This window comes from Salmo salar, chromosome 02 (assembly GCF_965601325.2).
Source record: "Salmo salar chromosome 02, fSalSal1, whole genome shotgun sequence".
NCBI classification, from domain to species: domain Eukaryota; kingdom Metazoa; phylum Chordata; class Actinopteri; order Salmoniformes; family Salmonidae; genus Salmo; species Salmo salar.
The window spans coordinates 76,656,791-76,680,260 of NC_138292.1; the positions used below are offsets into that span (position 1 = coordinate 76,656,791).

Genomic DNA, 23,470 nt, shown 5'->3' on the forward strand with positions numbered 1-23,470 from the left:
GAAAGACACACAAGGGTAAAAGAGAGGGATGGGGAGAGAAAAGAAAAAGAGATGTTTTGAAAATGGATCACGTATTAAAACAGAACATGAGAGGGAGACCAGCTTGTGGTGACCAAGAGATAAGAGACAGGGAGGAGCCATCATCACTATCACCATCATCACTATCATCATCATCATAATCACTATCATCATCATCATTACCATCATCATCACCATCATCACTATCACCATCATCACTATCATCATCATTACCATCATCACCATCACCATCATCACTATCATCATCATCATCATCATCATAATCACTATCATCATCATCATAATCACTATCATCATCATCATTACCATCATCATCACCATCATCACTATCACCATCATCACTATCATCATCATCATAATCACTATCATCATCATCATTACCATCATCATCACCATCATCACTATCACCATCATCACTATCATCATCATCATAATCACTATCATCATCATCATTACCATCATCATCACCATCATCACTATCATCATAATCACTATCATCATCATCATTACCATCATCATCACCATCATCACTATCACCATCATCACTATCATCATCATTACCATCATCAACATCACCATCATCACTATCATCATCATCATCATCATCATAATCACTATCTTCATCGTCACCATCATAATCACTATCACCATCATCACCATAATCACTATCACCATCATCACCATAATCACTATCACTATCATTACCATCATCACTATCATCATCATTACCATCATCATCATCACTATCACAATCACCGTTATCACCATCATCACCATCACCACTATGACCATCATCATCACCATCACTATCTTCATCATCACCATCACCATCATCACCATCAACATCATCACCATAATCACTATCACCATCATCACCATAATCACTATCACCATCAACATCACCATCATCACCATAATCACTATCACCATCACCATAATCACTATCACTATCATCATCATCATTATCATCATCATCATCAATTTAACCATAGCCAGAAAAATCTATCACCATTATAATGGTCTTTATCAATGATTATGATAATTAATATCATGACTGCAACAATTGTCTTTTTTTTTTTCTTCTTCTTCCTCCTCCTCCTCCTCCTCCTCCTCCAGATCACCACCGCCCTAGTCACAGGCTTGTCACCCGTTGCATCTGTCCTTCATCGTCCTCGCTAGCGGGCTCTGTGTATACCAACTCCCCATTAGCCGTGAGGGGTGTGAGGGGTGGGGGCTGGTAGAAAGTCTGCATGTGATTAGGCCTGGGGCCCAGAGGGGGTCGTCCCAGGCTGTAGGGGACTTCCAGAGGGGGTCGGTGGGGTCGAGGGGTGGGGCTAACCTCTGGTTGACCTTCGGGGCTGCTGTCAGGATAGGACGACAGGAGTAGGGGCGGAGATTCACGGGTGTAGAATCGTGGTGGCGGGGGCGAGTTTTGGGTGTAGAGCTGGGGGGAGTCGCTGCGAGTGTAGATGTTCGGGGGAGAATTTCGGGTGTAGATATTTGGGAGGGGGTCGTTTCGGGTGTATATACTTGGTGGTGAATTTCGGGTGTAAATATTTGGGGGTGAATTTGGGGTGTAAATATCTAGGGCTGCGTTTCGGTCATGGGTGAAGACGGGGGAGGGGTTAGAATCCTGGGTGTAGATGGGGGAGGAGTCAGGGTCAAGGTCAGGGGTCACGGGGTCATAGCTGTCAGGGTCGTCCGGGTCACTAAGGTAACGGACGGACTGAGTGCTCCCTTCGTCCATCCTACTCTCCTTCCCGCTGTTCCACCCCTCTACCCCTCCATCTCTCTGGTCATTGAGGAACTGCTCCTCCTTCTCTCTCTCCATCCCTCTCTCCTTCCACCCCTCCATCCCTCCATTTCTCTGGTCATAGAGAAGAGAATCCTCTTTCCTTCTCTCCACCCCTCTCTCCTTCCACCCCTCCACCCCTCTCTCTTTCCAACCCTCCACCCCTCTCTCCATCCCTCTCTCCTTCCACCCCTCCATCCCTCCATCCCTGGGGTCATAAAGAAGGGGTTCCTCCAGGGCTTTATACAGGGGTTCTGTCTCTAGAGGCGGAGGAGGAGGGGGAGGAGGAAGCGGCCTATCCCGGTAACGGTCCCTCTCCCGCTCCGAACCCCCAGCGCCACCCGGCTCAACACCCCCACTGCGGTGACGGGACAGCGTTCCGCCTCCGCCCTGCTGCTGTTGCCGCGACAACGTGGAATGTGGGCGTGCGGTCTGCGTCTGCAGCGACGCCTCCTGGGGGCGTGTCTGTCTGTCCTGGAGGAGGAGTCTACGGGAGAGGGTCCCGCCCCCCAGCTGCAGCTGGCTCCTGTTGCTCTCCTCCTGGCGTGTGTGTGTCTGCACGTCCTGCAGCGGACGAGGTGTGTGTGTCTGCACGTCCTGCAGCGGACGAGGTGTGTGCGTCCAGCCGTCCTGGCGCGTGCGCGCCGGCTCTTGGTCATGTGTGTGCGTCGACACCCGAGCTACCGTCCAACTCTCGTGGGCGGAGGGCTGTGGGCGTGTCAGTCGGTCCAGGGGGCGTGCCAGGCTGCCGTAGCGCTCCGCGGCTGCAGTAGCGGCGGCTGCAGCCGGCCTCAAGTTGCTCTGAACCAGCTCTGAGATGATCATGTTTTCCAGGACCGCCGCGTCCGACAGGTTCCTCTGCATTCCGCCTCCGTGAGGCTCCACCCCCACGGCGGCGTGGGGGATGAGGGGGGCGGGGGAGGCGTCCTCCCCCCCTCCTCCTCCCTCCCTGAGGAGGTCTGTGCTGCCACCCACCCCGGACCGAGACCCCCCACCACCCCCACCCAGACCCTGCAGGGTGAAGCTGTTGGTGCTGTAGCCACCGTTCAGACAAACACTGTCCATCTCCTGGCTCTGAGACAGGACGTCACCTTCTGCTGGCCGGGGGGGGGGGGGGGGGGGGAGGAGGAGGAGAGAGAAGTACACAGTTAGACAACTGCCCTCTGGTGGAGAGAGAGAGAAGTACACTTATTGATTATCCAGAGTCCACATATTTAGGCTGATCATATTTGTTTACCTCTTTTTAAAGTTAATTGCCAACTGATACAACCAACAGATATATATGATATTACATGTGAAAATACAACAGGCAGACTGATACAACAGGAGGTAAAGGAGGAGGGCGTACTCTGTATGTCTCTGAAGGTCCCTGTAGGTCAGGACAGGTCAGGACAGGACAGGTCAGGACAGGACAGGTCAGGTCAGGACAGGACAGGACAGGTTAGGACAGGAAAGGAAAGGCCGACAGTCAGAGACAGACAACAGACTGACTTTTAATAACGTAAACATGCAGGCTGAACTGAGAGAATAAGGGAGAGAAAGAGAGAGTGAGAGACAGACAGACAGGTAGTGAGACAGAGAGAGAGAGAGACTGTCAGAGAGACAGACAAACAGACAGAAGAAAGGCAGACACAGAGAGATGGATAGATAGATTGACAGATAGATGTACCAGTAGAGGTGAAGAGGCCAGGGGAGGGCTGGCTGTAGCCCTGAGCCAGTAGGCTGTCATAAGGAGAGACTCTAGGGTGAGTCTGTAACACTGGGTTAGTCAGGAAATGGTTACCCAGACCAGCTAGAGAGAGGGAGAGAGAGAGAGAGAGAGGTATTATCTACCTCACTTACTTTGGCAATGTTAACATATGTTTCCCATGCCAATAAAGCCCCTTGAATTGAATTGAATTGAATTGAGAAGGGGGGAGAGGAGAGTTAAGTAAAGAAGAAAAAGGAAAGGCCCTAAAAGAAGAGAACAGGAAATGGGAGAAGAAAGAGGAGAGGGGGATGAGAAGGAGGAGAGGACTAGAGGAGAGGGGGATGAGAAGGAGGAGAGGACTAGAGGAGAGGGGGATGAGAAGGAGGAGAGGACTAGAGGAGAGGGGGATGAGAAGGAGGAGAGGACTAGAAGAGAGGGGGAGGAGAGGACTAGAAGAGAGGGGGATGAGAAGGAGGAGAGGACTAGAAGAGAGGGGGATGAGAAGGAGGAGAGGACTAGAGGAGAGGGGGATGAGAAGGAGGAGAGGACTAGAGGAGAGGGGGATGAGAAGGAGGAGAGGACTAGAAGAGAGGGGGAGGAGAGGACTAGAAGAGAGGGGGATGAGAAGGAGGAGAGGACTAGAAGAGAGGGGGATGAGAAGGAGGAGAGGACTAGAAGAGAGGGGGATGAGAAGGAGGAGAGGACTAGAAGAGAGGGGGATGAGAAGGAGGAGAGGACTAGAGGAGAGGGGGATGAGAAGGAGGAGAGGACTAGAAGAGAGGGGGATGAGAAGGAGGAGAGGACTAGAAGAGAGGGGGATGAGAAGGAGGAGAGGACTAGAAGAGAGGGGGATGAGAAGGAGGAGAGGACGAGAAGAGAGGGGATGAGAAGGAGGAGAGGACTAGAAGAGAGGGGGAGGAGAAGGAGGAGAGGACTAAAAGAGAGGGGGATGAGAAGGAGGAGAGGACTAGAGGAGACGGGATGAGAAGGAGGAGAGGACTGGAGGAGAGGGGGATGAGAAGGAGGAGAGGACTAGAGGAGAGGGGGATGAGAAGGAGGAGAGGACTAGAAGAGAGGAGGATGAGACGGAGGAGAGGACTAGAGGAGAGAGGGATGAGAAGGAGGAGAGGACTAGAGGAGAGGGGGATGAGAAGGAGGAGAGGACTAGAAGAGAGGAGGATGAGAAGGAGGAGAGGACTAGAGGAGAGGAGGATGAGAAGGAGGAGAGGACTAGAAGAGAGGGTGATGAGAAGGAGGAGAGGACTAGAGGAGAGGGGGATGAGAAGGAGGAGAGGACTAGAAGAGAGGGGGATGAGAAGGAGGAGAGGACTAAAAGAGAGGGGGATGAGAAGGAGGAGAGGACTAGAGGAGACGGGATGAGAAGGAGGAGAGGACTGGAGGAGAGGGGGATGAGAAGGAGGAGAGGACTAGAGGAGAGGGGGATGAGAAGGAGGAGAGGACTAGAGGAGAGAGGGATGAGAGGAGGAGAGGACTAGAGGAGAGGGGGATGAGAAGGAGGACAGGACTAGAGGAGAGGGGGATGAGAAGGAGGAGAGGACTAGAGGAGAGGGGGATGATGAGGAGAGGACTAGAGGAGAGGAGGATGAGAAGGAGGAGAGGACTAGAGGAGAGGGGGATGAGAAGGAGGAGAGGACTAGAGGAGAGGGGGATGAGAAGGAGGAGAGGACTAGAAGAGAGGAGGATGAGAAGGAGGAGAGGACTAGAAGAGAGGAGGATGAGAAGGAGGAGAGGACTAGAAGAGAGGAGGATGAGAAGGAGGAGAGGACTAGAGGAGTGGAGGATGGACTGACCTCTGTTGAGTGTAGGTGTGGTGTTGACATCAGCAGCTATGAAGGAAGACTCAGTCTGTCTACGCACTGTATCGTTCCACATCCTCCTAATGCGACTCTGCAACACACACACACACACACAGGCTTGGTTTACAACACACTCATAGCTTTCATCAGGGAATCACTGTGTGTTTGTGTACCTTTCTGTTAGCGGGAGTTCTGTGTGTGTGTGTGTGTGTGTGTGTGTGTGTGTGTGTGTGTGTGTGTGTGTGTGTGTGTGTGTGTGTGTGTGTGTGTACCTGTCTGTTAGCAGTAGCCCTGCGTGCCGTGTGTGTGTGTGTGTGTGTGTGTGTGTGTGTGTGTGTGTGTGTGTGTGTGTGTGTGTGTGTGTGTACCTGTCTGTTAGCAGTAGCCCTGCGTGCCGTTGTGTGTGTGTGTGTGTGTGTGTGTGTGTGTGTGTACCTGTCTGTTAGCAGTAGCCCTGCATGCCGTTGTGTGTGTGTGTGTGTGTGTGTGTGTGTCTGTGTGTGTGTGTGTGTGTGTGTGTGTGTGTGTGTACCTGTCTGTTAGCAGTAGCCCTGCGTGCCGTTGTGTGTGTGTGGGTGTGTGTGTGTGTACCTGTCTGTTAGCAGTAGCCCTGCGTGTCTGGTTGGTACTGCAGTAGCGGTTGTTGGCCCGTAGGGCGGCGCCCTTCAAAGAGCCAGGTGAACTGGAGGTGGAGGAACAGTCACAGCACTGAGAGTGACGCACACACTTCCCATAGTCCTTATGGCCCTGGACAAACAGGAAGACACCATATATACTGAAACACATAGGGAATATCAAATGTAATACAATACATGATCAGCCCCACCTCTTCCTGGTGAGTCACAGTATGGAGACCCCACCTCTTCCTGGTGAGTCACAGTATTGAGACCCACCTCTTCCTGGTGAGTCACAGTATGGAGACCCCACCTCTTCCTGGTGAGTCACAGTACTGAGACCCACCTCTTCCTGGTGAGTCACAGTATGGAGACCCCACCTCTTCCTGGTGAGTCACAGTATTGAGACCCCACCTACCTTCCTAGTGAGTGTACAGGACAGTATTGAGACCCCACCTACCTTCCTAGTGAGTGTACAGGACAGTATTGAGACCCCACATACCTTCCTAGTGAGTGTACAGAACAGTATTGAGACCCCACCTACCTTCCTAGTGAGTGTACAGAACAGTATTGAGACCCCACCTACCTTCCTAGTGAGTGTACAGAACAGTATTGAGACCCCACCTACCTTCCTAGTGAGTGTACACAACAGTATTGAGACCCCACCTACCTTCCTAGTGAGTGTACACAACAGTATTGAGACCCCACCTACCTTCCAAGTGAGTGTAAAGTATAGTATTGAGACCCCACCTACCTTCCTAGTGAGTGTACAGTACAGTATTGAGACCCCACTTACCTTCATAGTGAGTGTACAGTACAGTATTGAGACCCCACTTACCTTCATAGTGAGTGTACAGTACAGTATTGAGACCCCACCTACCTTCCTAGTGAGTGTACAGAACAGTATTGAGACCCCACCTACCTTCCTAGTCAGTGTACAGAACAGTATTGAGACCCCACCTACCTTCCTAGTGAGTGTACAGAACAGTATTGAGACCCCACCTACCTTCCTAGTGAGTGTACAGAACAGTATTGAGACCCCACCTACCTTCCTAGTGAGTGTACAGTACAGTATTGAGATGAGCAGAGCCTGGGCCGTGTTAAGGGAGGAGAAGAGGTAGGAGAGGAGGAGAGAGGGAGATGAGAGGAAGACGAGCCCCAGAGACCAGGTCACCACCAGGAGGAAGAGGAGGGTGAGCGAACCCACAGTCCACGCTCTGTAGAGAGGGATGAAGAGAGGAGAGGGAGAGAGGAAAGGAGAGGGAGGAAGAGAGGAGAGGGAGAAGTTTAGAGGCAGGGAGGAGAGAGAGAGGTGGGGGTTACGGAGGAGAGAGAGAGAGAGAGGGAGGTGGAAGTTAGGGAGGAGAGAGAGAGGGAGGTGGGGGTTAGGGAGGAGAGAGAGGGAGGTGGGGTTAGGGAGGAGAGAGAGGGAGGTGGGGGTTAGGGAGGAGAGGTGGGGTTAGGGAAGAGAGAAAGAGGGAGGAGGGGTTAGGGGGAGAGAGAGAGGGAGGTGGGGGTCAGGGAGGAGAGAGAGGGAGGTGGGGGTTAGGGAGGAGAGGGAGGGAAGGGTTAGGGGGAGAGAGAGAGGGAGGTGGGGGGTTAGGGAGGAGAGAGAGAGAGAGAGAGAGGGAGGTGGGGGGTTAGGGAGGAGAGAGAGAGAGAGGGAGGTGGGGGTTAGGGAGGAGAGAGAGGGAGGTGGGGGGAAGGGAGGAGAGAGAGAGAGAGAAAGAGAGGGAGGTGGGGGGTTAGGGAGGAGAGAGAGAGCGAGAGAGAGAGAGAGAGGGAGGTGGGGGGAAGGGAGGAGAGAGAGAGAGAGAGGGAGGTGGGGGGAAGGGAGGAGAGAGAGAGAGGGAGGTGGGGGGAAGGGAGGAGAGAGAGAGAGGGAGGTGGGGGGAAGGGAGGAGAGAGAGAGAGGGAGGTGGGGGGAAGGGAGGAGAGAGAGAGAGGGAGGTAGGGGGTTAGGGAGGAGAGAGAGAGAGGGAGGTGGGGGGAAGGGAGGAGAGAGAGAGAGGGACGTGGGGGGAAGGGAGGAGAGAGAGAGAGGGAGGTGGAGGGAAGGGAGGAGAGAGAGAGAGGGAGGTAGGGGGAAGGGAGGAGAGAGAGAGAGGGAGGTGGGGGGAAGGGAGGAGAGAGAGAGAGGGAGGTGGGGGGTTAGGGAAGAAGCAGAAGAAGACGTTGTCATGTTATTTTGACATAACTTTTCATAAGTCTCACATCTTCTAATTTTCCACTATCTGAGTCCTCTGTTACTTCTTCCTGTTTCTACCCCTTCCCATGAGCCTCTCTGTCCCTCCCTGCCAAAAACAAAAAACGAATCATGCCTGTCACATTTGTGCCAGGGGGCGGGGCTCACCTGAGGTTGTCGTGACGACTGGAGTCGGGTTTGAGGGCGGAGGAGCTGTGCACCATCTTGTGAAGAGTCATCACCAAGACAACCAGGTTCAGCTGGGGGTCACAGGGTCAGAGGTGAGAGGTCAAAGTCGTGTGTGTGTGCTCACATGTGAGAGTGTGTGTGTGTTTGTCTCACCATTATAATAACAGATACAGGACCCAGGAAACTCCAGATGAAGTAGTTGTCCATCTGCAGCCAACACCTACACACACACACACGCACACACACACATGCACACGCGCACACACACACACACGCACGCACGCACGCACACGCACACACACACACACACACAATACAGCATAGTCAGTATAAGTTTTGACATACACACACAATACAGCAGAGATTTCAAATCAATACTCACACACACACATCCTCCCCCCCACCACACACACTCTCTGCCACTTACACGGTCCGGGTGCCGTAGCCCCTGTAGTCGATGGCGGCGGAGACGGCCACGACCACCCCTGGCAGGAAGTAGCCGCAGAGATAGAAGTACTTCCTCCTAGAGGTCCGTCCTTCAAAGAGCTCCCCCTGCAGTAAGTAGAGTTCCACTGCCTCCAGGCATAACCAACAGAACACAGAGAGCAGGGAGAAATGGAGCAGACCAGCAAAGACTGGACACGCTACCTAGAGAGGGGAGGACAGAGGGAGGAGAGGGGGATGAGAGGGGAAGAGGAAGAGAGAGGGAGGGAGGAGAGGGGGAGGAGAGTGGAAGAGGAGGAGGGGGGAGGAGAGGGGAAGAGGAGGAGAGGGGAAGAGGAAGAGAGAGGGAGGAGAGGGGAAAGGAGAGGGGAAGAGGAAGAGAGAGGGAGGAGGGTGGGAGAGTTGGAGAGAGGGAGAGGTGGAGAGGGGGAGGAGAGAGGGAGAGGGGGAGGAGAGAGGGAGAGGTGGAGGAGAGGGAATTCAATTCAATTCAAAATGCTTTATTGGCATGACAAAAATCCCTCCATTCATACTGCTGAAGTAACGATACCTGAAGAAACATTGAGGAACATTTCAGTTAACTGACTGGATCAAGAAGAACTAAAAGCTCTGTACTGAGTCTTGTCCACTCATAAGAACTAAAAGCTCTGTGCTGAGTCTTGTCCTCTCATAAGAACTAAAAGCTCTGTACTGAGTCTTGTCCACTCATAAGAACTAAAAGCTCTGTACTGAGTCTTGTCCACTCATAAGAACTAAAAGCTCTGTACTGAGTCTTGTCCACTCATAAGAACTAAAAGCTCTGTACTGAGTCTTGTCCACTCATAAGAACTAAAAGCTCTGTACTGAGTCTTGTCCACTCATAAGTTGTGACAAAACTATGTCAAATCAAATCACATTTTATTGGTCACATACACATGGTGAGCAGATGTTAATGCGAGTGTAGCGAAATGCTTGTGCTTCTAGTTCCGACCATGCAGTAATATCTGACAAGTGATCTAACAATTTCACAACAACTACCTTATACACACAAATGTAAAGGGATGAATACGAATATGTACATATAAAGATGTGTGTGTGTGTGTTTGCATGTGTGTGTGTGATTCTACTCACGCTGTACTGCGTCTTATCCACCCCAATGAGGAAGATCAGTTCGGTGATGAAGAGGTTGCCCCACAGATTCCTGTGTATGGTGCTGTGGTCTGACTGTGGCGCCCCCTGGCAGCACAGTAAGGTACTGCAGGCTGCAAGGCACACCAGGGCTACGGCTATACCTACCCAGGACACAACGTAGACCAGAACCTCTTGTAGACCATCTACAGACTGGAGAGAGGGGGGGAGGAGAGGGAGAGAGGGGGGGGAGAAGGGAGGGAGATATCGAGGGAAGAGAAGAGGGGGAGCGAGGGAGGGAAGAGTGGAGGGATGAGAGGAGGGGGAGGGAGGGAGAGAGAGAGAAAGAAAGAGAGAGACAGAGAGGGAGGGAGGGAGGGAGGGAGGGAGAGATAGAGAGTTTTTAACACGCATCCATTTCAATGACCATCAAAATGTGGTATTAAAGTGAGTGTGTATGTATGTATATTATGAGTGTGAATGTGTGTGTCTATGTGTGTGTGTATGCATGTGTGTGTGTATGTATGAGTGTGTGTGAGTGTGAGTGTGTGTGTGTGTGTGTGTGTATGTGTGTGTGTGTGTTAGTTACAGCAGGTTGGTGGTAGGTCATCAGGACAGCATAGGTTGACAGATGGTTACAGGCGCAGGTGGTGTGTGTATTGTTGGTGTGTATCCGTTTACATCCCTGGGACGACCAACGACCCCCCGATGACCCCGATGGTGACCCCCCCGACCCCGTGGAGTTCCAGAATGAACAGTTGGGGCTGAAGTGGTTCTCCACCTGGAGACAAATAAACACACAGAGTTGAACACATACACACACACACACACACAAACACACACACACACACCACACACACACACACACACACACACACACACACACACACACACACACACACACACACACACACACACACACACACACACACACAATCCCCCACCCACCCGTACCTGTAGGTGTCGCAGTGTGAAGACGACCGGTTCAGAGAGGAATACTCGGTTGGAACCTTTGTTGACAGAAGCCGAGATCACGTGAGAATTCACCGCCAAGCTCCTGCCACCGCCACTCACAAACCCCGCCTCCAACCTCAACGAGGAGTTGTTAGTGGTCAGGAAGGATCCAAGGTTCTTATAGAGAGATAGAACTATTTTCACCTGACCTAGAGATGGAGAGAGGAGAGAACTATCTTCACCTGGCCTAGAGATGGAGAGAGGAGGAGAGAACTATCTTCACCTGGCCTAGAGATGGAGAGAGGAGGAGAGATAGAACTATCTTCACCTGACCTAGAGATGGAGAGAGGAGGAGAGATAGAACTATCTTCACCTGACCTAGAGATGGAGAGAGGAGGAGAGATAGAACTATCTTCACCTGACCTAGAGATGGAGAGAGGAGGAGAGAACTATCTTCACCTGACCTAGAGATGGAGAGAGGAGGAGAGAACTATCTTCACCTGACCTAGAGATGGAGAGAGGAGGAGAGATAGAACTATCTTCACCTGGCCTAGAGATGGAGAGAGGAGGAGAGAACTATCTTCACCTGGCCTAGAGATGGAGAGAGGAGAGAACTATCTTCACCTGACCTAGAGATGGAGAGAGGAGGAGAGATAGAACTATCTTCACCTGACCTAGAGATGGAGAGAGGAGGAGAGACCTATCTCTCACCTGGCCTAGAGATGGAGAGAGGAGGAGAGAACTATCTTCACCTGACCTAGAGATGGAGAGAGGAGGAGAGATAGAACTATCTTTACCTGGCCTAGAGATGGAGAGAGGAGGAGAGAACTATCTTCACTTGGCCTAGAGATGGAGAGAGGAGGAGAGAACTATCTTCACCTGGCCTAGAGATGGAGAGAGGAGGAGAGAACTATCTTCACCTGGCCTAGAGATGGAGAGAGGAGACACACATGCAACCTCAACGAGGAGTTGTTAGTGGTCAGGAAGGATCCAAGGTTCTTATAGAGAGATAGAACTATCTTCACCTGGCCTAGAGATGGAGAGAGGAGGAGAGAACTATCTTCACCTGACCTAGAGATGGAGAGAGGAGGAGAGAACTATCTTCACCTGACCTAGAGATGGAGAGAGGAGGAGAGAACTATCTTCACCTGACCTAGAGACGGAGAGAGGAGGAGAGATAGAACTATCTTCACCTGACCTAGAGATGGAGAGAGGAGGAGAGAACTATCTTCACCTGGCCTAGAGATGGAGAGAGGAAGAGAGAACTATCTTCACCTGACCTAGAGATGGAGAGAGGAGGAGAGAACTATCTTCACCTGGCCTAGAGATGGAGAGAGGAGGAGAGATAGAACTATCTTCACCTGACCTAGAGATGGAGAGAGGAGGAGAGATAGAACTATCTTCACCTGACCTAGAGATGATGAGGGGAGGAGAGAACTATCTTCACCTGGCCTAGAGATGGAGAGAGGAGAGATAGAACTATTTTCACCTGACCTAGAGATGGAGAGAGGAGGAGAGAACCATCTTCACCTGACCTAGAGATGGAGAGAGGATGAGAGAACTATCTTTACCTGACCTGGAGATGGAGAGATAGAACTATCTTCACCTGGCCTAGAGATGGAGAGAGGAGGAGAGAACTATCTTCACCTGATCTAGAGATGGAGAGAGGAGGAGAGATAGAACTATCTTCACCTGACCTAGAGATGGAGAGATATAACTATCTTCACCTGACCTAGAGATGGAGAGAGGAGAGAACTATCTTCACCTGACCTAGAGATGGAGAGAGGAGGAGATAACTATCTTCACCTGACCTAGAGATGGAGAGAGGAGGAGAGATAGAACTATCTTCACCTGACCTAGAGATGGAGAGAGGAGGAGAGATAGAACTATCTTCACCTGACCTAGAGATGGAGAGAGGAGGAGAGATAGAACTATCTTCACCTGACCTAGAGATGGAGAGAGGAGGAGAGAACTATCTTCACCTGACCTAGAGATGGAGAGAGGAGGAGAGAACTATCTTCACCTGACCTAGAGATGGAGAGAGGAGGAGAGATAGAACTATCTTCACCTGACCTAGAGATGGAGAGAGGAGTAGAGATAGAACTATCTTCACCTGACCTAGAGATGGAGAGAGGAGGAGAGATAGAACTATCTTCACCTGACCTAGAGATGGAGAGAGGAGGAGAGATATAACTATCTTCACCTGACCTAGAGATGGAGAGAGGAGGAGAGATAGAACTATCTTCACCTGACCTAGAGATGGAGAGAGGAGGAGAGATAGAACTATCTTCACCTGACCTAGAGATGGAGAGAGGAGGAGAGATAGAACTATCTTCACCTGACCTAGAGATGGAGAGAGGAGGAGAGAACTATCTTCACCTGACCTAGAGATGGAGAGAGGAGGAGAGAACTATCTTCACCTGACCTAGAGATGGAGAGAGGAGGAGAGAACTATCTTCACCTGACCTAGAGATGGAGAGAGGAGGAGAGATAGAACTATCTTCACCTGACCTAGAGATGGAGAGAGGAGGAGAGATAGAACTATCGTGTGTGTGTGTGTCTGTCTGTGGGCGTGCGTGTGTGTGCGCATGTTTGTGCACGTGTGTGTGCGCGTGTGTGTTTGTGTGTGTGCGTGTATATGTGTGTGTGTGACTGACCATTGCTGCTGTACTGCTGTAGAGTAGCTGTTGAGAGCTGTAGAACACTGTCACTGTCATAGGAGTGAGGGAACGTCAGGTCCTGTAGGTCTGCCTCTGTGTTCAATACATACACCTCCAGATCTACACACACACACACACGCGCATGCACACACAGACACATACACACATGCACGCACACACACACACATACAGACACACACGCACACGCACGCGCACACACACGTGAAAGAGAAACAGAGAGGGACGTTTTTACACTTCAAACTGAACAGATTGCTAAAACACACACACACACAAACTCGCCAAACTTACCGACATTGGGCGCTCTGTCGCTGAACCGCCCCTCGTAGATGTTGTTAGCCAATAGAAAGGCTCCTTTTTCCATGGCGTCCAATAGCAGGGAGGCAGAGCGTGATTGGTCAGTGGTCCTCATATCAGCCCAGGAGACTAGAGCTTCAGGACCCAACAGGTTATCAACTACCTGAACCACCGCCTGTCAGAGACACACACACACACACACATATATATATATATATTCTTTATGGTTACTACATGTGTTATTTCATAGTTCTGATGTCTTCACTATTATTCTAAAATGTAGAAAAACCCTTGAATGAGTTGGTCCAAAGGTCACAACTTTTGACTGGTACTGTATGTATATACTATGTACTCTATAGATGTACTCTATAGACTATGTACTCTATAGACTATATGATATAGACTACTCTATAGACAGTATCATATAAAGCCTCATGAACCAGTCACCTGTCCGGACCAGAGATATATCACACACACATATACTATACTAAATATACAATACTAAAGATACTATACTAAATATACAATACAAAAGATACTATACTAAATATACTATACTAAATATACAATATGAAAGATACTATACTGAACATACAATACTAAATATACAATACTAAATATACAATACTAAATATACTACACTAATGATAATACCCTAAATATACAATACTAAATATACTATACTAAATATACAATACTAAATATACTATACTAAAGATACTAGAAATACAATACTAAATATACTGTACTAAATAAACTATACTAAATATACTATACTAAAGATTCTATACTAAATCTACTAAATCTACTATAATAAATATACAATACTAAATATACTATACTAAACATACTATACTTAAAATAAACTATACTAAATATACTATACTAAATATACAATACTAAATATACTATACAAAATATACAATACTAAACATACTATACTAAAGATACTAGAAATACAATACTAAATATACTGTACTAAATAAACTATACTAAATATACTATACTAAAGATTCTATACTAAATATACTGAATATACTATACTAAATATACATACAACATATACTATACTACATATACAATACTACATATACTATACTAAATATACTATACTTAAAATAAACTATACTAAATATACTATACAAAATATACCATACTAAAGATACTATACTAAAGATACTATACTAAAGATACTATACTAAATATACTATACAGAATATACTATACTAAATATACTATAGTAAATATACTATATGTAGAGAGTTGTGGTTTACCTGGACATAAGCTCTACAGGTGCGTTCCCTCTTCTGCAACTAAAGTAGACAGGAACACACTTTGCGTCACACAATTACTACAAATAAAATCAAATGTTATTTGTCACATGCACTAGAAGACAACAGGTGTATGTGTGTGTGTGTGTGTGTGTGAGTACCTTGTTGTAGTGTGTGTGTGTGTGTGTGTGTGTGTGTGTACCTTGTTGTAGTGTGTTGTGTTTGTGTGTACCTTGTAGCGTGTGTGTGTACCTTGTTGTAGTGTGTATGTGTGAGTACCTTGTTGTAGTGTGTGTGTACCTTGTTGTAGTGTGTTTTGTTTGTGCGTACCTTGTAGCGTGTGTGTGTACCTTGTTGTAGGGTGAGTGTGCACATTGTTGTAGTGTGTGTGTGTGTGTACCTTGTTGTAATGTGTATGTGTGTACCTTGTTGTAGTGTGTGTGTGTGTGTACCTTGTTGTAGTGTGCGTGTGTACCTTGTTGTAGTGTTTTGATTGTGTGTACCTTGTTGTAGTGTGTGTGTACCTTGTTGTAGTGTGTGTGTGTACCTTGTTGTAGTGTGTGTGTGTACCTTGTTGTAGTGTGTGTGTACCTTGTTGTAGTGTGTGTGTGTACCTTGTTGTAGTGCGTGTGTGTGTACCTTGTTTTAGTGCGTGTGTGTACATTGTTGTAGTGCGTGTGTGTGTGTACCTTGTTGTAGTGTGTGTGTACCTTGTTGTAATGTGTGTGTACCTTGTTGTAATGTGTTTGTACCTTGTTGTAGTGTGTGTGTACCTTGTTGTAGTGCGTGTGTGTGTACCTTGTTGTAGTGTGTTTTGTTTGTGCGTACCTTGTAGCGTGTGTGTACCTTGTTGTAGGGTGAGTGTGCACATTGTTGTAGTGTGTGTGTGTGTACCTTGTTGTAATGTGTATGTGTGTACCTTGTTGTAGTGTGTGTGTGTGTACCTTGTTGTAGTGTGTGTGTGTGTACCTTGTTGTAGTGTGCGTGTGTACCTTGTTGTAGTGTTTTGATTGTGTGTACCTTGTTGTAGTGTGTGTGTACCTTGTTGTAGTGTGTGTGTGTGTGTACCTTGTTGTAGTGTGTGTGTGTACCTTGTTGTAGTGTGTGTGTACCTTGTTGTAGTGTGTGTGTGTACCTTGTTGTAGTGCGTGTGTGTGTACCTTGTTGTAGTGCGTGTGTGTACATTGTTGTAGTGCGTGTGTGTGTACCTTGTTGTAGTGTGTGTGTACCTTGTTGTAATGTGTGTGTACCTTGTTGTAATGTGTTTGTACCTTGTTGTAGTGTGTGTGTACCTTGTTGTAGTGCGTGTGTGTGTACCTTGTTGTAGTGTGTGTGTACCTTGTTGTAGTGCGTGTGTGTGTACCTTGTTGTAGTGCGTGTGTGTGTACCTTGTTGTAGTGCGTGTGTGTGTACCTTGTTGTAGTGAGTGTTTGTGTACCTTGATGTAGTGCGTGTGTGTATCTTGTTGTAGTGTGTATGTACCTTGTTGTAGTGTGTGTGTACCTTGTTGTGGTGTGTGTGTACCTTGTTGTAGTGTGTGTGTACCTTGTTGTAGTGTGTGTGTACCTTGTTGTAGTGTGTGTGTACCTTGTTGTAGTGTGTGTGTACCTTGTTGTAGTTGCGTGCAGCAGACTCCTTGTTGGCTGGTCGTAGGGCCTGAAGCTGAGAATCCAGGATGTCCAACAGCTGCTCTAGAAGTTTGACTGACATGCTGACATCACCGGCGTAGACCCGCCCCCTCGTCAGGTTTACTAACTCACCAGCGATGTTAGCTGCATTCTCCCCACTCTTTATCTAGAAGGGAGGAGGGGAGGGAGGGGGGACAAGGGAGGAGGGCAGAGGGGGAACGGGGGAGGAGGGTAGAGGGGGAACGGGGGGGAGGGTAGAGGGTGAACGGGGGAGGAGGGCAGAGGGGGAACGGGGGAGGAGGGTAGAGAGGGAGGGAGGGGGGAACATATGGTCATGTTAAAGTTATGTGGTGTTAAAGTTATGTGGTGTTAAAGTTATGTGGTGTTAAAATTATGTGGTGTTAAAGTTATGTGGTGTTAAAGTTATGTGGTGTTAAAGTTATGTGGTGTTAAAGTTATGTGCTGCTGTCCATTGACGACCTGTGTTTCCATCCATGTCCTTCTACATGCGTGTCTGTACATGTGTGTGTGTGCATACAGTATGCATGCGTCCCTGCGTAAGAGTGAGCGCACGTGTCCATCCGTGTGTGTGTCCATGTCCTTCCCTCCTTGTGTTTGTGTGTGTGACTGACCTTCTGTGCTATCTGACTGACCCAGGGGGAGGTACAGTTACTGAGGTCAGGCCCTCTGGAGTTCCAGGTTACCGGGGACAACACACACTGGTACGATGCTATACCTGGTGGGGGAAAGAGGGGGGGAGGAGGGATGGAGGGAGGGAGGAGGGTGGGGAGAGAGAGGGGGAGTGGGAGAAAGGGATGGAGGGGGGAGTGGAGAGAGGGGTGGAGGAAGGGAGGAGGGTGGGGAGAGAGAGGGGGAGTGGGAGAAAGGGATGAGGGGTGAGTGGAGAGAGGGGTGGAGGAAGGGAGGAAGAGAGAGAGAGACCGATATCAAAACCTAATTTGCATTCAGCATGCTCTCACTCTACAGTATCACTACCCCCTCTCTCTCTCTCTCTCTCTCTCTCACACTCTCTCTCTGTCTCTCACTCTTTTACTCTCTCTCTCCCCTCCCTCTCTCCCCCCTTTCTCACTAGACTACCACACCCCCACACACACACACACACACACACACACACACACACACACACACACACACACACACACACACAAACACACACACACACACACACACACACTCACCCAGTGATCCTTTGGGACATGGTCTCTCCACCATCTCTCCTTTAGGTGTAGGGGGCCACTGTACCCCTCTGGTCACCCTCCCCTCACACACCCCAACCTGCCCCCCCTGGGACCCCCCCGGGGCGATGGGGGCACGGTGGGGGGGGCGGGGGGTCAGCGGGACCATGGCCGTGATTGGCCGCAAGTCCGGACTCCGGTTGATGACCCCGATGGGATTGGAGGCTGAAGGTCGTACTGGGGTCAGCGCTACGGTGGCTGTGTAGGACCTCACTGTAGTCATTAGAGATGAGAGAGGACCTGGAGGAGAGAGGCAGGGGGAGGGAGGGGTAAAATATATTATCATTCTGGTTAGTAAAGTGCCCTCCACACACACCCTGCCCTTCCCCCGGTCACACACACCTTTGGTAGGCTGGGGCGGTCTGAACTGCAGAGGGTATCTCAGCACGTAGTAGTTATTCCACACATACAGCTGGTTGTCCCGCGGGTTGTAGTCTATAGATGATATGTACTGGTAGGGGTTAGGGAAGGGGATTTGGACCGGCACCTCTCGCCCTCTACTGGTGTCAAACGCATATAACACCATATCCCCTCCACCTCCTCCTCCTCTGTCTGTCTGTCCCTCGTCGTCTTGGAAGACGGAGCGCACCACGTACAGCACGCCGCACGCCATGAAGGCGTTGCTCGCCCCGCGCTTGTCGAAGCTGGTCGCCCACGTGCCCTCGAAACGCAGGGTGTAAGGGTTTACCTGGAGGGGAGGAGAAATGGAAGGGGCAGGAGAGGGAGAAAAGAGAGAGAGAGAGAGAGAGAGAGAGAGAGAGAGAGAGAGAGAGAGAGAGAGAGAGAGAGGAGAGAGAGAGGAGAGAGAGAGAGAGAAAGAGAGGAGGGGAGAGAGAGAGGAGGGGAGAGAAAGAGAGGAGAGAGAGGAGAGAGAGAGGAAAGAGAGGAGGGAAGAGAGAGGAGTGAAGAGAGAAAGAGAGGAGAGAGGAGAGAGAGAGAAAGAGAAGAGAGAGCAAGACAGAAGAGAAATAGAGGAGAGAGAGAGAGAGGAGACAGGAGAGAGAGGGGGGGGGAAAGTCAATTCTAAAAGCTTTAACAAGGTATATTGTTTCATTTGAAAACATTTAGTAAAATATATTGTGTCCGTGAAATGTACATAGTACGTATAAGCAGAAGCCTAGGTGATGTTGTCCTTTAGTTTACTACAATTAGGGGAGGGGTGGTAGGGTCAGAGGTAGATAATAAAGGAACATATATTTAAAAAATATATGTATTTAAAATATTTATATTAACCCAAAAATGTATATGGGGGATTGGAAATGATGCAGACAATTACATTGATGGAAGCCTATAGCAGCTGGAAGCAGGTTGGGGTATAGTCAGTTAATCTGATTATAGTTATGGAATATAGAAACACTTGCTTGATATATGTTTTCCAGTTTCTAGAAACGCATTTCTATGTGAAAACTGAAGTGATGGATTCATTCCTTTTCCATTTTAGTAGACACTCTTATCTAGAGCAACTTACAGTAGTGAGTGCACACATTTTCATTCGTACTGGTCCCCTACGGGAACCAAACCCACCACCCTAGCATTGTAAGTGCCAAGATCTACCAACAGAGCCAACTCTACCATCATGGCATCACAAACCACTTGACGTCTCAATGTAGTCAATTAATGTAGTGGTCATTGTTTTTCTACAGGCTGAAAGAAAGTCTACAGGTATAAACCTAGATGACCTGCCTTTGTACAATACAGTCATGTACATTTACATTAAGTGGTTTGTAAGGATGGTAAATGAATACGTGAACAAAAAGTGGTTGTTTCCATGTTATTTAATTTGATGTGGATGTTTTGTGCCTTTGTCCATAACTTTGCACCATTTGATGTAAATGTTTGAGGACAGCGTTTTGTTCTTTCTAGATACCATTAGAATGACATCACAGAGAAAGAGGCAGGGCAACAACTCTTACAATTCCAACTATTGAATCCTGATTCTGTTCCTAATTATACAACTACCTTTTTGCCAAAGCAGAGATGTTGACAAGAAAAATTGCCTGCACTAGCGATGTCTATATCGGTCTGCTAGTTCTAGTAAAGGCCCTGTGTACTGTTGTGAAAAAAAGTATTTTTCAAATAAATTCTTTATTTTTTATTATTATTATTAATTTTCAGATTTTTCAGAGGTTTCTGCAGCCCTCTCAGCACCTCTACTTCTCACAGATATGTAGAAGCCAAAATATATCTGCAATTTTACAGCTGATTTACCCCCTACATTTTATTTATTTGATAAAGAAATTACAAAAAAACATTTAGGTAAAATCCATTCCTCCCTCCGATCCATCCTTCTCTCTCACCTGACTGACAACTATACGTCCATTGTTGGCTTCAGTTGAGTAGATGACCCACAGTCCGTTCTCGTCCACAGCGAGGTCGATGTCGCTCTTCCCGCCCCACCGATACGGAGAAGTGTCGTGGTAATTAGCGTTCAACACCACCGCCTCACCGCTCTTGATAGATAGATAGAGAGAGAGAGAGAGAGAGAGAGCGAGAGAGAGAGAGAGAGAGAGAGAGAGAGAGAGAGAGAGAGAGAGAGAGAGAGAGAGAGAGAGAGAGAGAGAGAGAAAGGGTTTATTTACATTTTAATAAGTTGACGTTACATCGTATCAATCACTGCTGAAGTATTTACATTTGTCATAAATACACAACACATAAGAAATCAATTGACACAATAAACATCTAATTTAAAATACATATTTTCTGGAGAAACCATTAGTCTGCGAATGATTGGGGTCAATTCCAGGCAATTCAGAAAGTAAACCAAATTCCAATTCCATATGTTCCTCATCAAAAAGCATTGAAGACTTGACATCAGAATTTCAGTGTACTTCCTGAATTGACTGGGATTTAAATGGCATTGACCTCAACCCTGGTGCGGTGGGTAAGGTGATACAGATCTCAGGTAAAGGTCAGAGGTAAAGGTCACCTTAATGCGCGTGCGGAGGTCGTACTTGACCAGGTTGCGTGTGCGTTCCTTGTTGTAGAACACGGCTCCATCATAGACCACGAAGCCTGTACCGTCGACGCGGTTCGGCAGCCTGGCGGGACAGAGACAGGACATAAGAATGACGTAGAGAGGACATAAAGAGGATGTAGAGAGGACGTAGAGAGGATGAAGAGCATACATAGATGGAAATGAACTGTTAGCTAAATCTGGTGCAATGCATAATTTCTCAGTATTCTGAGACTTCTGGTATTGTTGGTCATTGTACATGTCCAAATAAACTGGTATTGTGGTCATTGTCCCAGTCCAAATAAACTGGTATTGTGGTACATTGTCCCTGTCAAAATAAACTGGTATTGTGGTACATTGGCCCTGTCCAAATAAACTGGTATTGTGGTACATTGTCCCTGTCCAAATAAACTGGTATTGTTGTACATTGTCCCAGTCCAAATAAACTGGTATTGGGGTACATTGTCCTCATCCAAATAAACTGGTATTGTGGTACATTGTCCCAGTCCAAATAAACTGGTATTGTGGTCATTGTCCCTGTCCAAATAAACTGGTATTGTGGTCATTGTCCCAGTCCAAATAAACTGGTATTGGGGTACATTGTCCCTTTCCAAATAAACTGGTATTGTGGTACATTGTCCCTGTCCAAATAAACTGGTATTGTGGTCATTGTCCCTGTCCAAATAAACTGGTATTGGGGTACATTGTCCCTTTCCAAATAAACTGGTATGGTGGTACATTGTCCCTGTCCAAATAAACTGGTATTGTGGTACATTGTCCCTGTCCAAATAAACTGGTATTGTGGTCATTGTCCCAGTCCAAATAAACTGGTATTGTGGTCCCAGTCCCAGTCCAAATAAACTGGTATTGTGGTACATTGTCCCAGTCCAAATAAACTGGTATTGTGGTCATTGTCCCAGTCCAAATAAACTGGTATTGTGGTACATTGTCCCTGTCCAAATAAACTGGTATTGTGGTCATTGTCCCTGCCTAAATAAACTGGTATTGTGGTCATTGTCCCAGTCCAAATAAACTGGTATTGGGGTACATTGTCCCTGTCCAAATAAACTGGTATTGTGGTCATTGTCCCAGTCCAAATAAACTGGTATTGTGGTACATTGCCCCTGTCCAAATAAACTGGTATTGTGGTCATTGTCCCTGTCCAAATAAACTGCTATTGTGGTCATTGTACCTGTCCAAATAAACTGGTATTGTGGTACATTGTCCCTGTCAAAATAAACTGGTATTGTGGTACATTGGCCCTGTCCAAATAAACTGGTATTGTGGTACATTGTCCCTGTCCAAATAAACTGGTATTGTTGTACAGTGTCCCAGTCCGAATAAACTGGTATTGTGGAACATTGTCCCTTTCCAAATAAACTGGTATTGTGGTACATTGTCCCTTTCCAAATAAACAGGTATTGGGGTACATTGTCCTCATCCAAATAAACTGGTATTGTGGTACATTGTCCCAGTCCAAATAAACTGGTATTGTGGTCATTGACCCTGTCCAAATAAACTGGTATTGTGGTCATTGTCCCAGTCCAAATAAACTGGTATTGGGGTACATTGTTCCTTTCCAAATAAACTGGTATTGTGGTACATTGTCCCTGTCCAAATAAACTGGTATTGTGGTCATTGTCCCAGTCCAAATAAACTGGTATTGGGGTACATTGTCCCTTTCCAAATAAACTGGTATGGTGGAACATTGTCCCTGTCCAAATAAACTGGTATTGTGGTACATTGTCCCTGTCCAAATAAACTGGTATTGTGGTCATTGTCCCAGTCCAAATAAACTGGTATTGTGGTCACAGTCCCAGTCCAAATAAACTGGTATTGTGGTACATTGTCCCAGTCCAAATAAACTGGTATTGTGGTCATTGTCCCAGTCCAAATAAACTGGTATTGTGGTCATTGTCCCTGCCTAAATAAACTGGTATTGTGGTCATTGTCCCAGTCCAAATAAACTGGTATTAGGGTACATTGTCCCTGTCCAAATAAACTGGTATTGTGGTCATTGTCCCAGTCCAAATAAACTAGTATTGTGGTCACTGTCCCAGTCCAAATAAACTGGTATTGTGGTACATTGTCCCAGTCCAAATAAACTGGTATTGTGGTCATTGTCCCTGTCCAAATAAACTGGTATTGTGGTACATTGCCCCTGTCCAAATAAACTGGTATTGTGGTCATTGTCCCTGTCCAAATAAACTGGTATTGTGGTCATTTTCCCAGTCCAAATAAACTGGTATTGTGGTACATTGTCCCTTTCCAAATAAACTGGTATTGTGGTACATTGTCCCAGTCCAAATAAACTGGTATTGTGGTCATTGTCCCAGTCCAAATAAACTGGTATTGTGGTACATTGTCCCTTTCCAAATAAACTGGTATTGTGGTCATTGTCCCTGTCCAAATAAACTGGTATTGTGGTACATTGTCCCTGTCCAAATAAACAGGTATTGTGGTACATTGTCCCTGTCCAAATATACTGGTATTGTGGTCATTGTCCCAGTCCAAATAAACTGTTATTGTGTTACATTGTCCCAGTCCAAATAAACT

At 47.6% G+C, this 23,470-nt stretch overlaps 1 protein-coding gene across 3 annotated transcripts in view; it reads right to left on the reverse strand.

The window, feature by feature from the left end:
• Positions 1 to 146: 146 nt before the first annotated feature.
• Positions 147 to 23,470, reverse strand: part of LOC106593267 (adhesion G protein-coupled receptor L1) — a 66,270-nt gene continuing 42,946 nt past the window's right edge. For 2 of the 3 annotated variants that reach the window (XM_045709905.2, XM_082967203.1), the window contains 21 exons: positions 20,888 to 20,999; positions 20,259 to 20,411; positions 18,304 to 18,649; positions 17,905 to 18,201; positions 17,338 to 17,441; positions 16,686 to 16,871; positions 15,081 to 15,119; positions 13,801 to 13,981; positions 13,489 to 13,611; positions 10,832 to 11,040; positions 10,467 to 10,658; positions 9,881 to 10,090; positions 8,754 to 8,974; positions 8,480 to 8,546; positions 8,306 to 8,397; positions 7,001 to 7,169; positions 5,930 to 6,085; positions 5,333 to 5,429; positions 3,501 to 3,623; positions 3,180 to 3,200; positions 147 to 2,925 (listed from right to left, as the gene is read on the reverse strand). In XM_045709905.2, coding sequence (XP_045565861.2) covers positions 1,172 to 2,925; positions 3,180 to 3,200; positions 3,501 to 3,623; positions 5,333 to 5,429; positions 5,930 to 6,085; positions 7,001 to 7,169; positions 8,306 to 8,397; positions 8,480 to 8,546; positions 8,754 to 8,974; positions 9,881 to 10,090; positions 10,467 to 10,658; positions 10,832 to 11,040; positions 13,489 to 13,611; positions 13,801 to 13,981; positions 15,081 to 15,119; positions 16,686 to 16,871; positions 17,338 to 17,441; positions 17,905 to 18,201; positions 18,304 to 18,649; positions 20,259 to 20,411; positions 20,888 to 20,999 — 4,852 coding nt within the window. In that variant the 3' untranslated portion in view covers positions 147 to 1,171. The remainder of the gene's footprint in view (positions 2,926 to 3,179; positions 3,201 to 3,500; positions 3,624 to 5,332; positions 5,430 to 5,929; positions 6,086 to 7,000; positions 7,170 to 8,305; positions 8,398 to 8,479; positions 8,547 to 8,753; positions 8,975 to 9,880; positions 10,091 to 10,466; positions 10,659 to 10,831; positions 11,041 to 13,488; positions 13,612 to 13,800; positions 13,982 to 15,080; positions 15,120 to 16,685; positions 16,872 to 17,337; positions 17,442 to 17,904; positions 18,202 to 18,303; positions 18,650 to 20,258; positions 20,412 to 20,887; positions 21,000 to 23,470) is intronic. The other variant, XM_082967202.1, reaches the window with a different exon arrangement.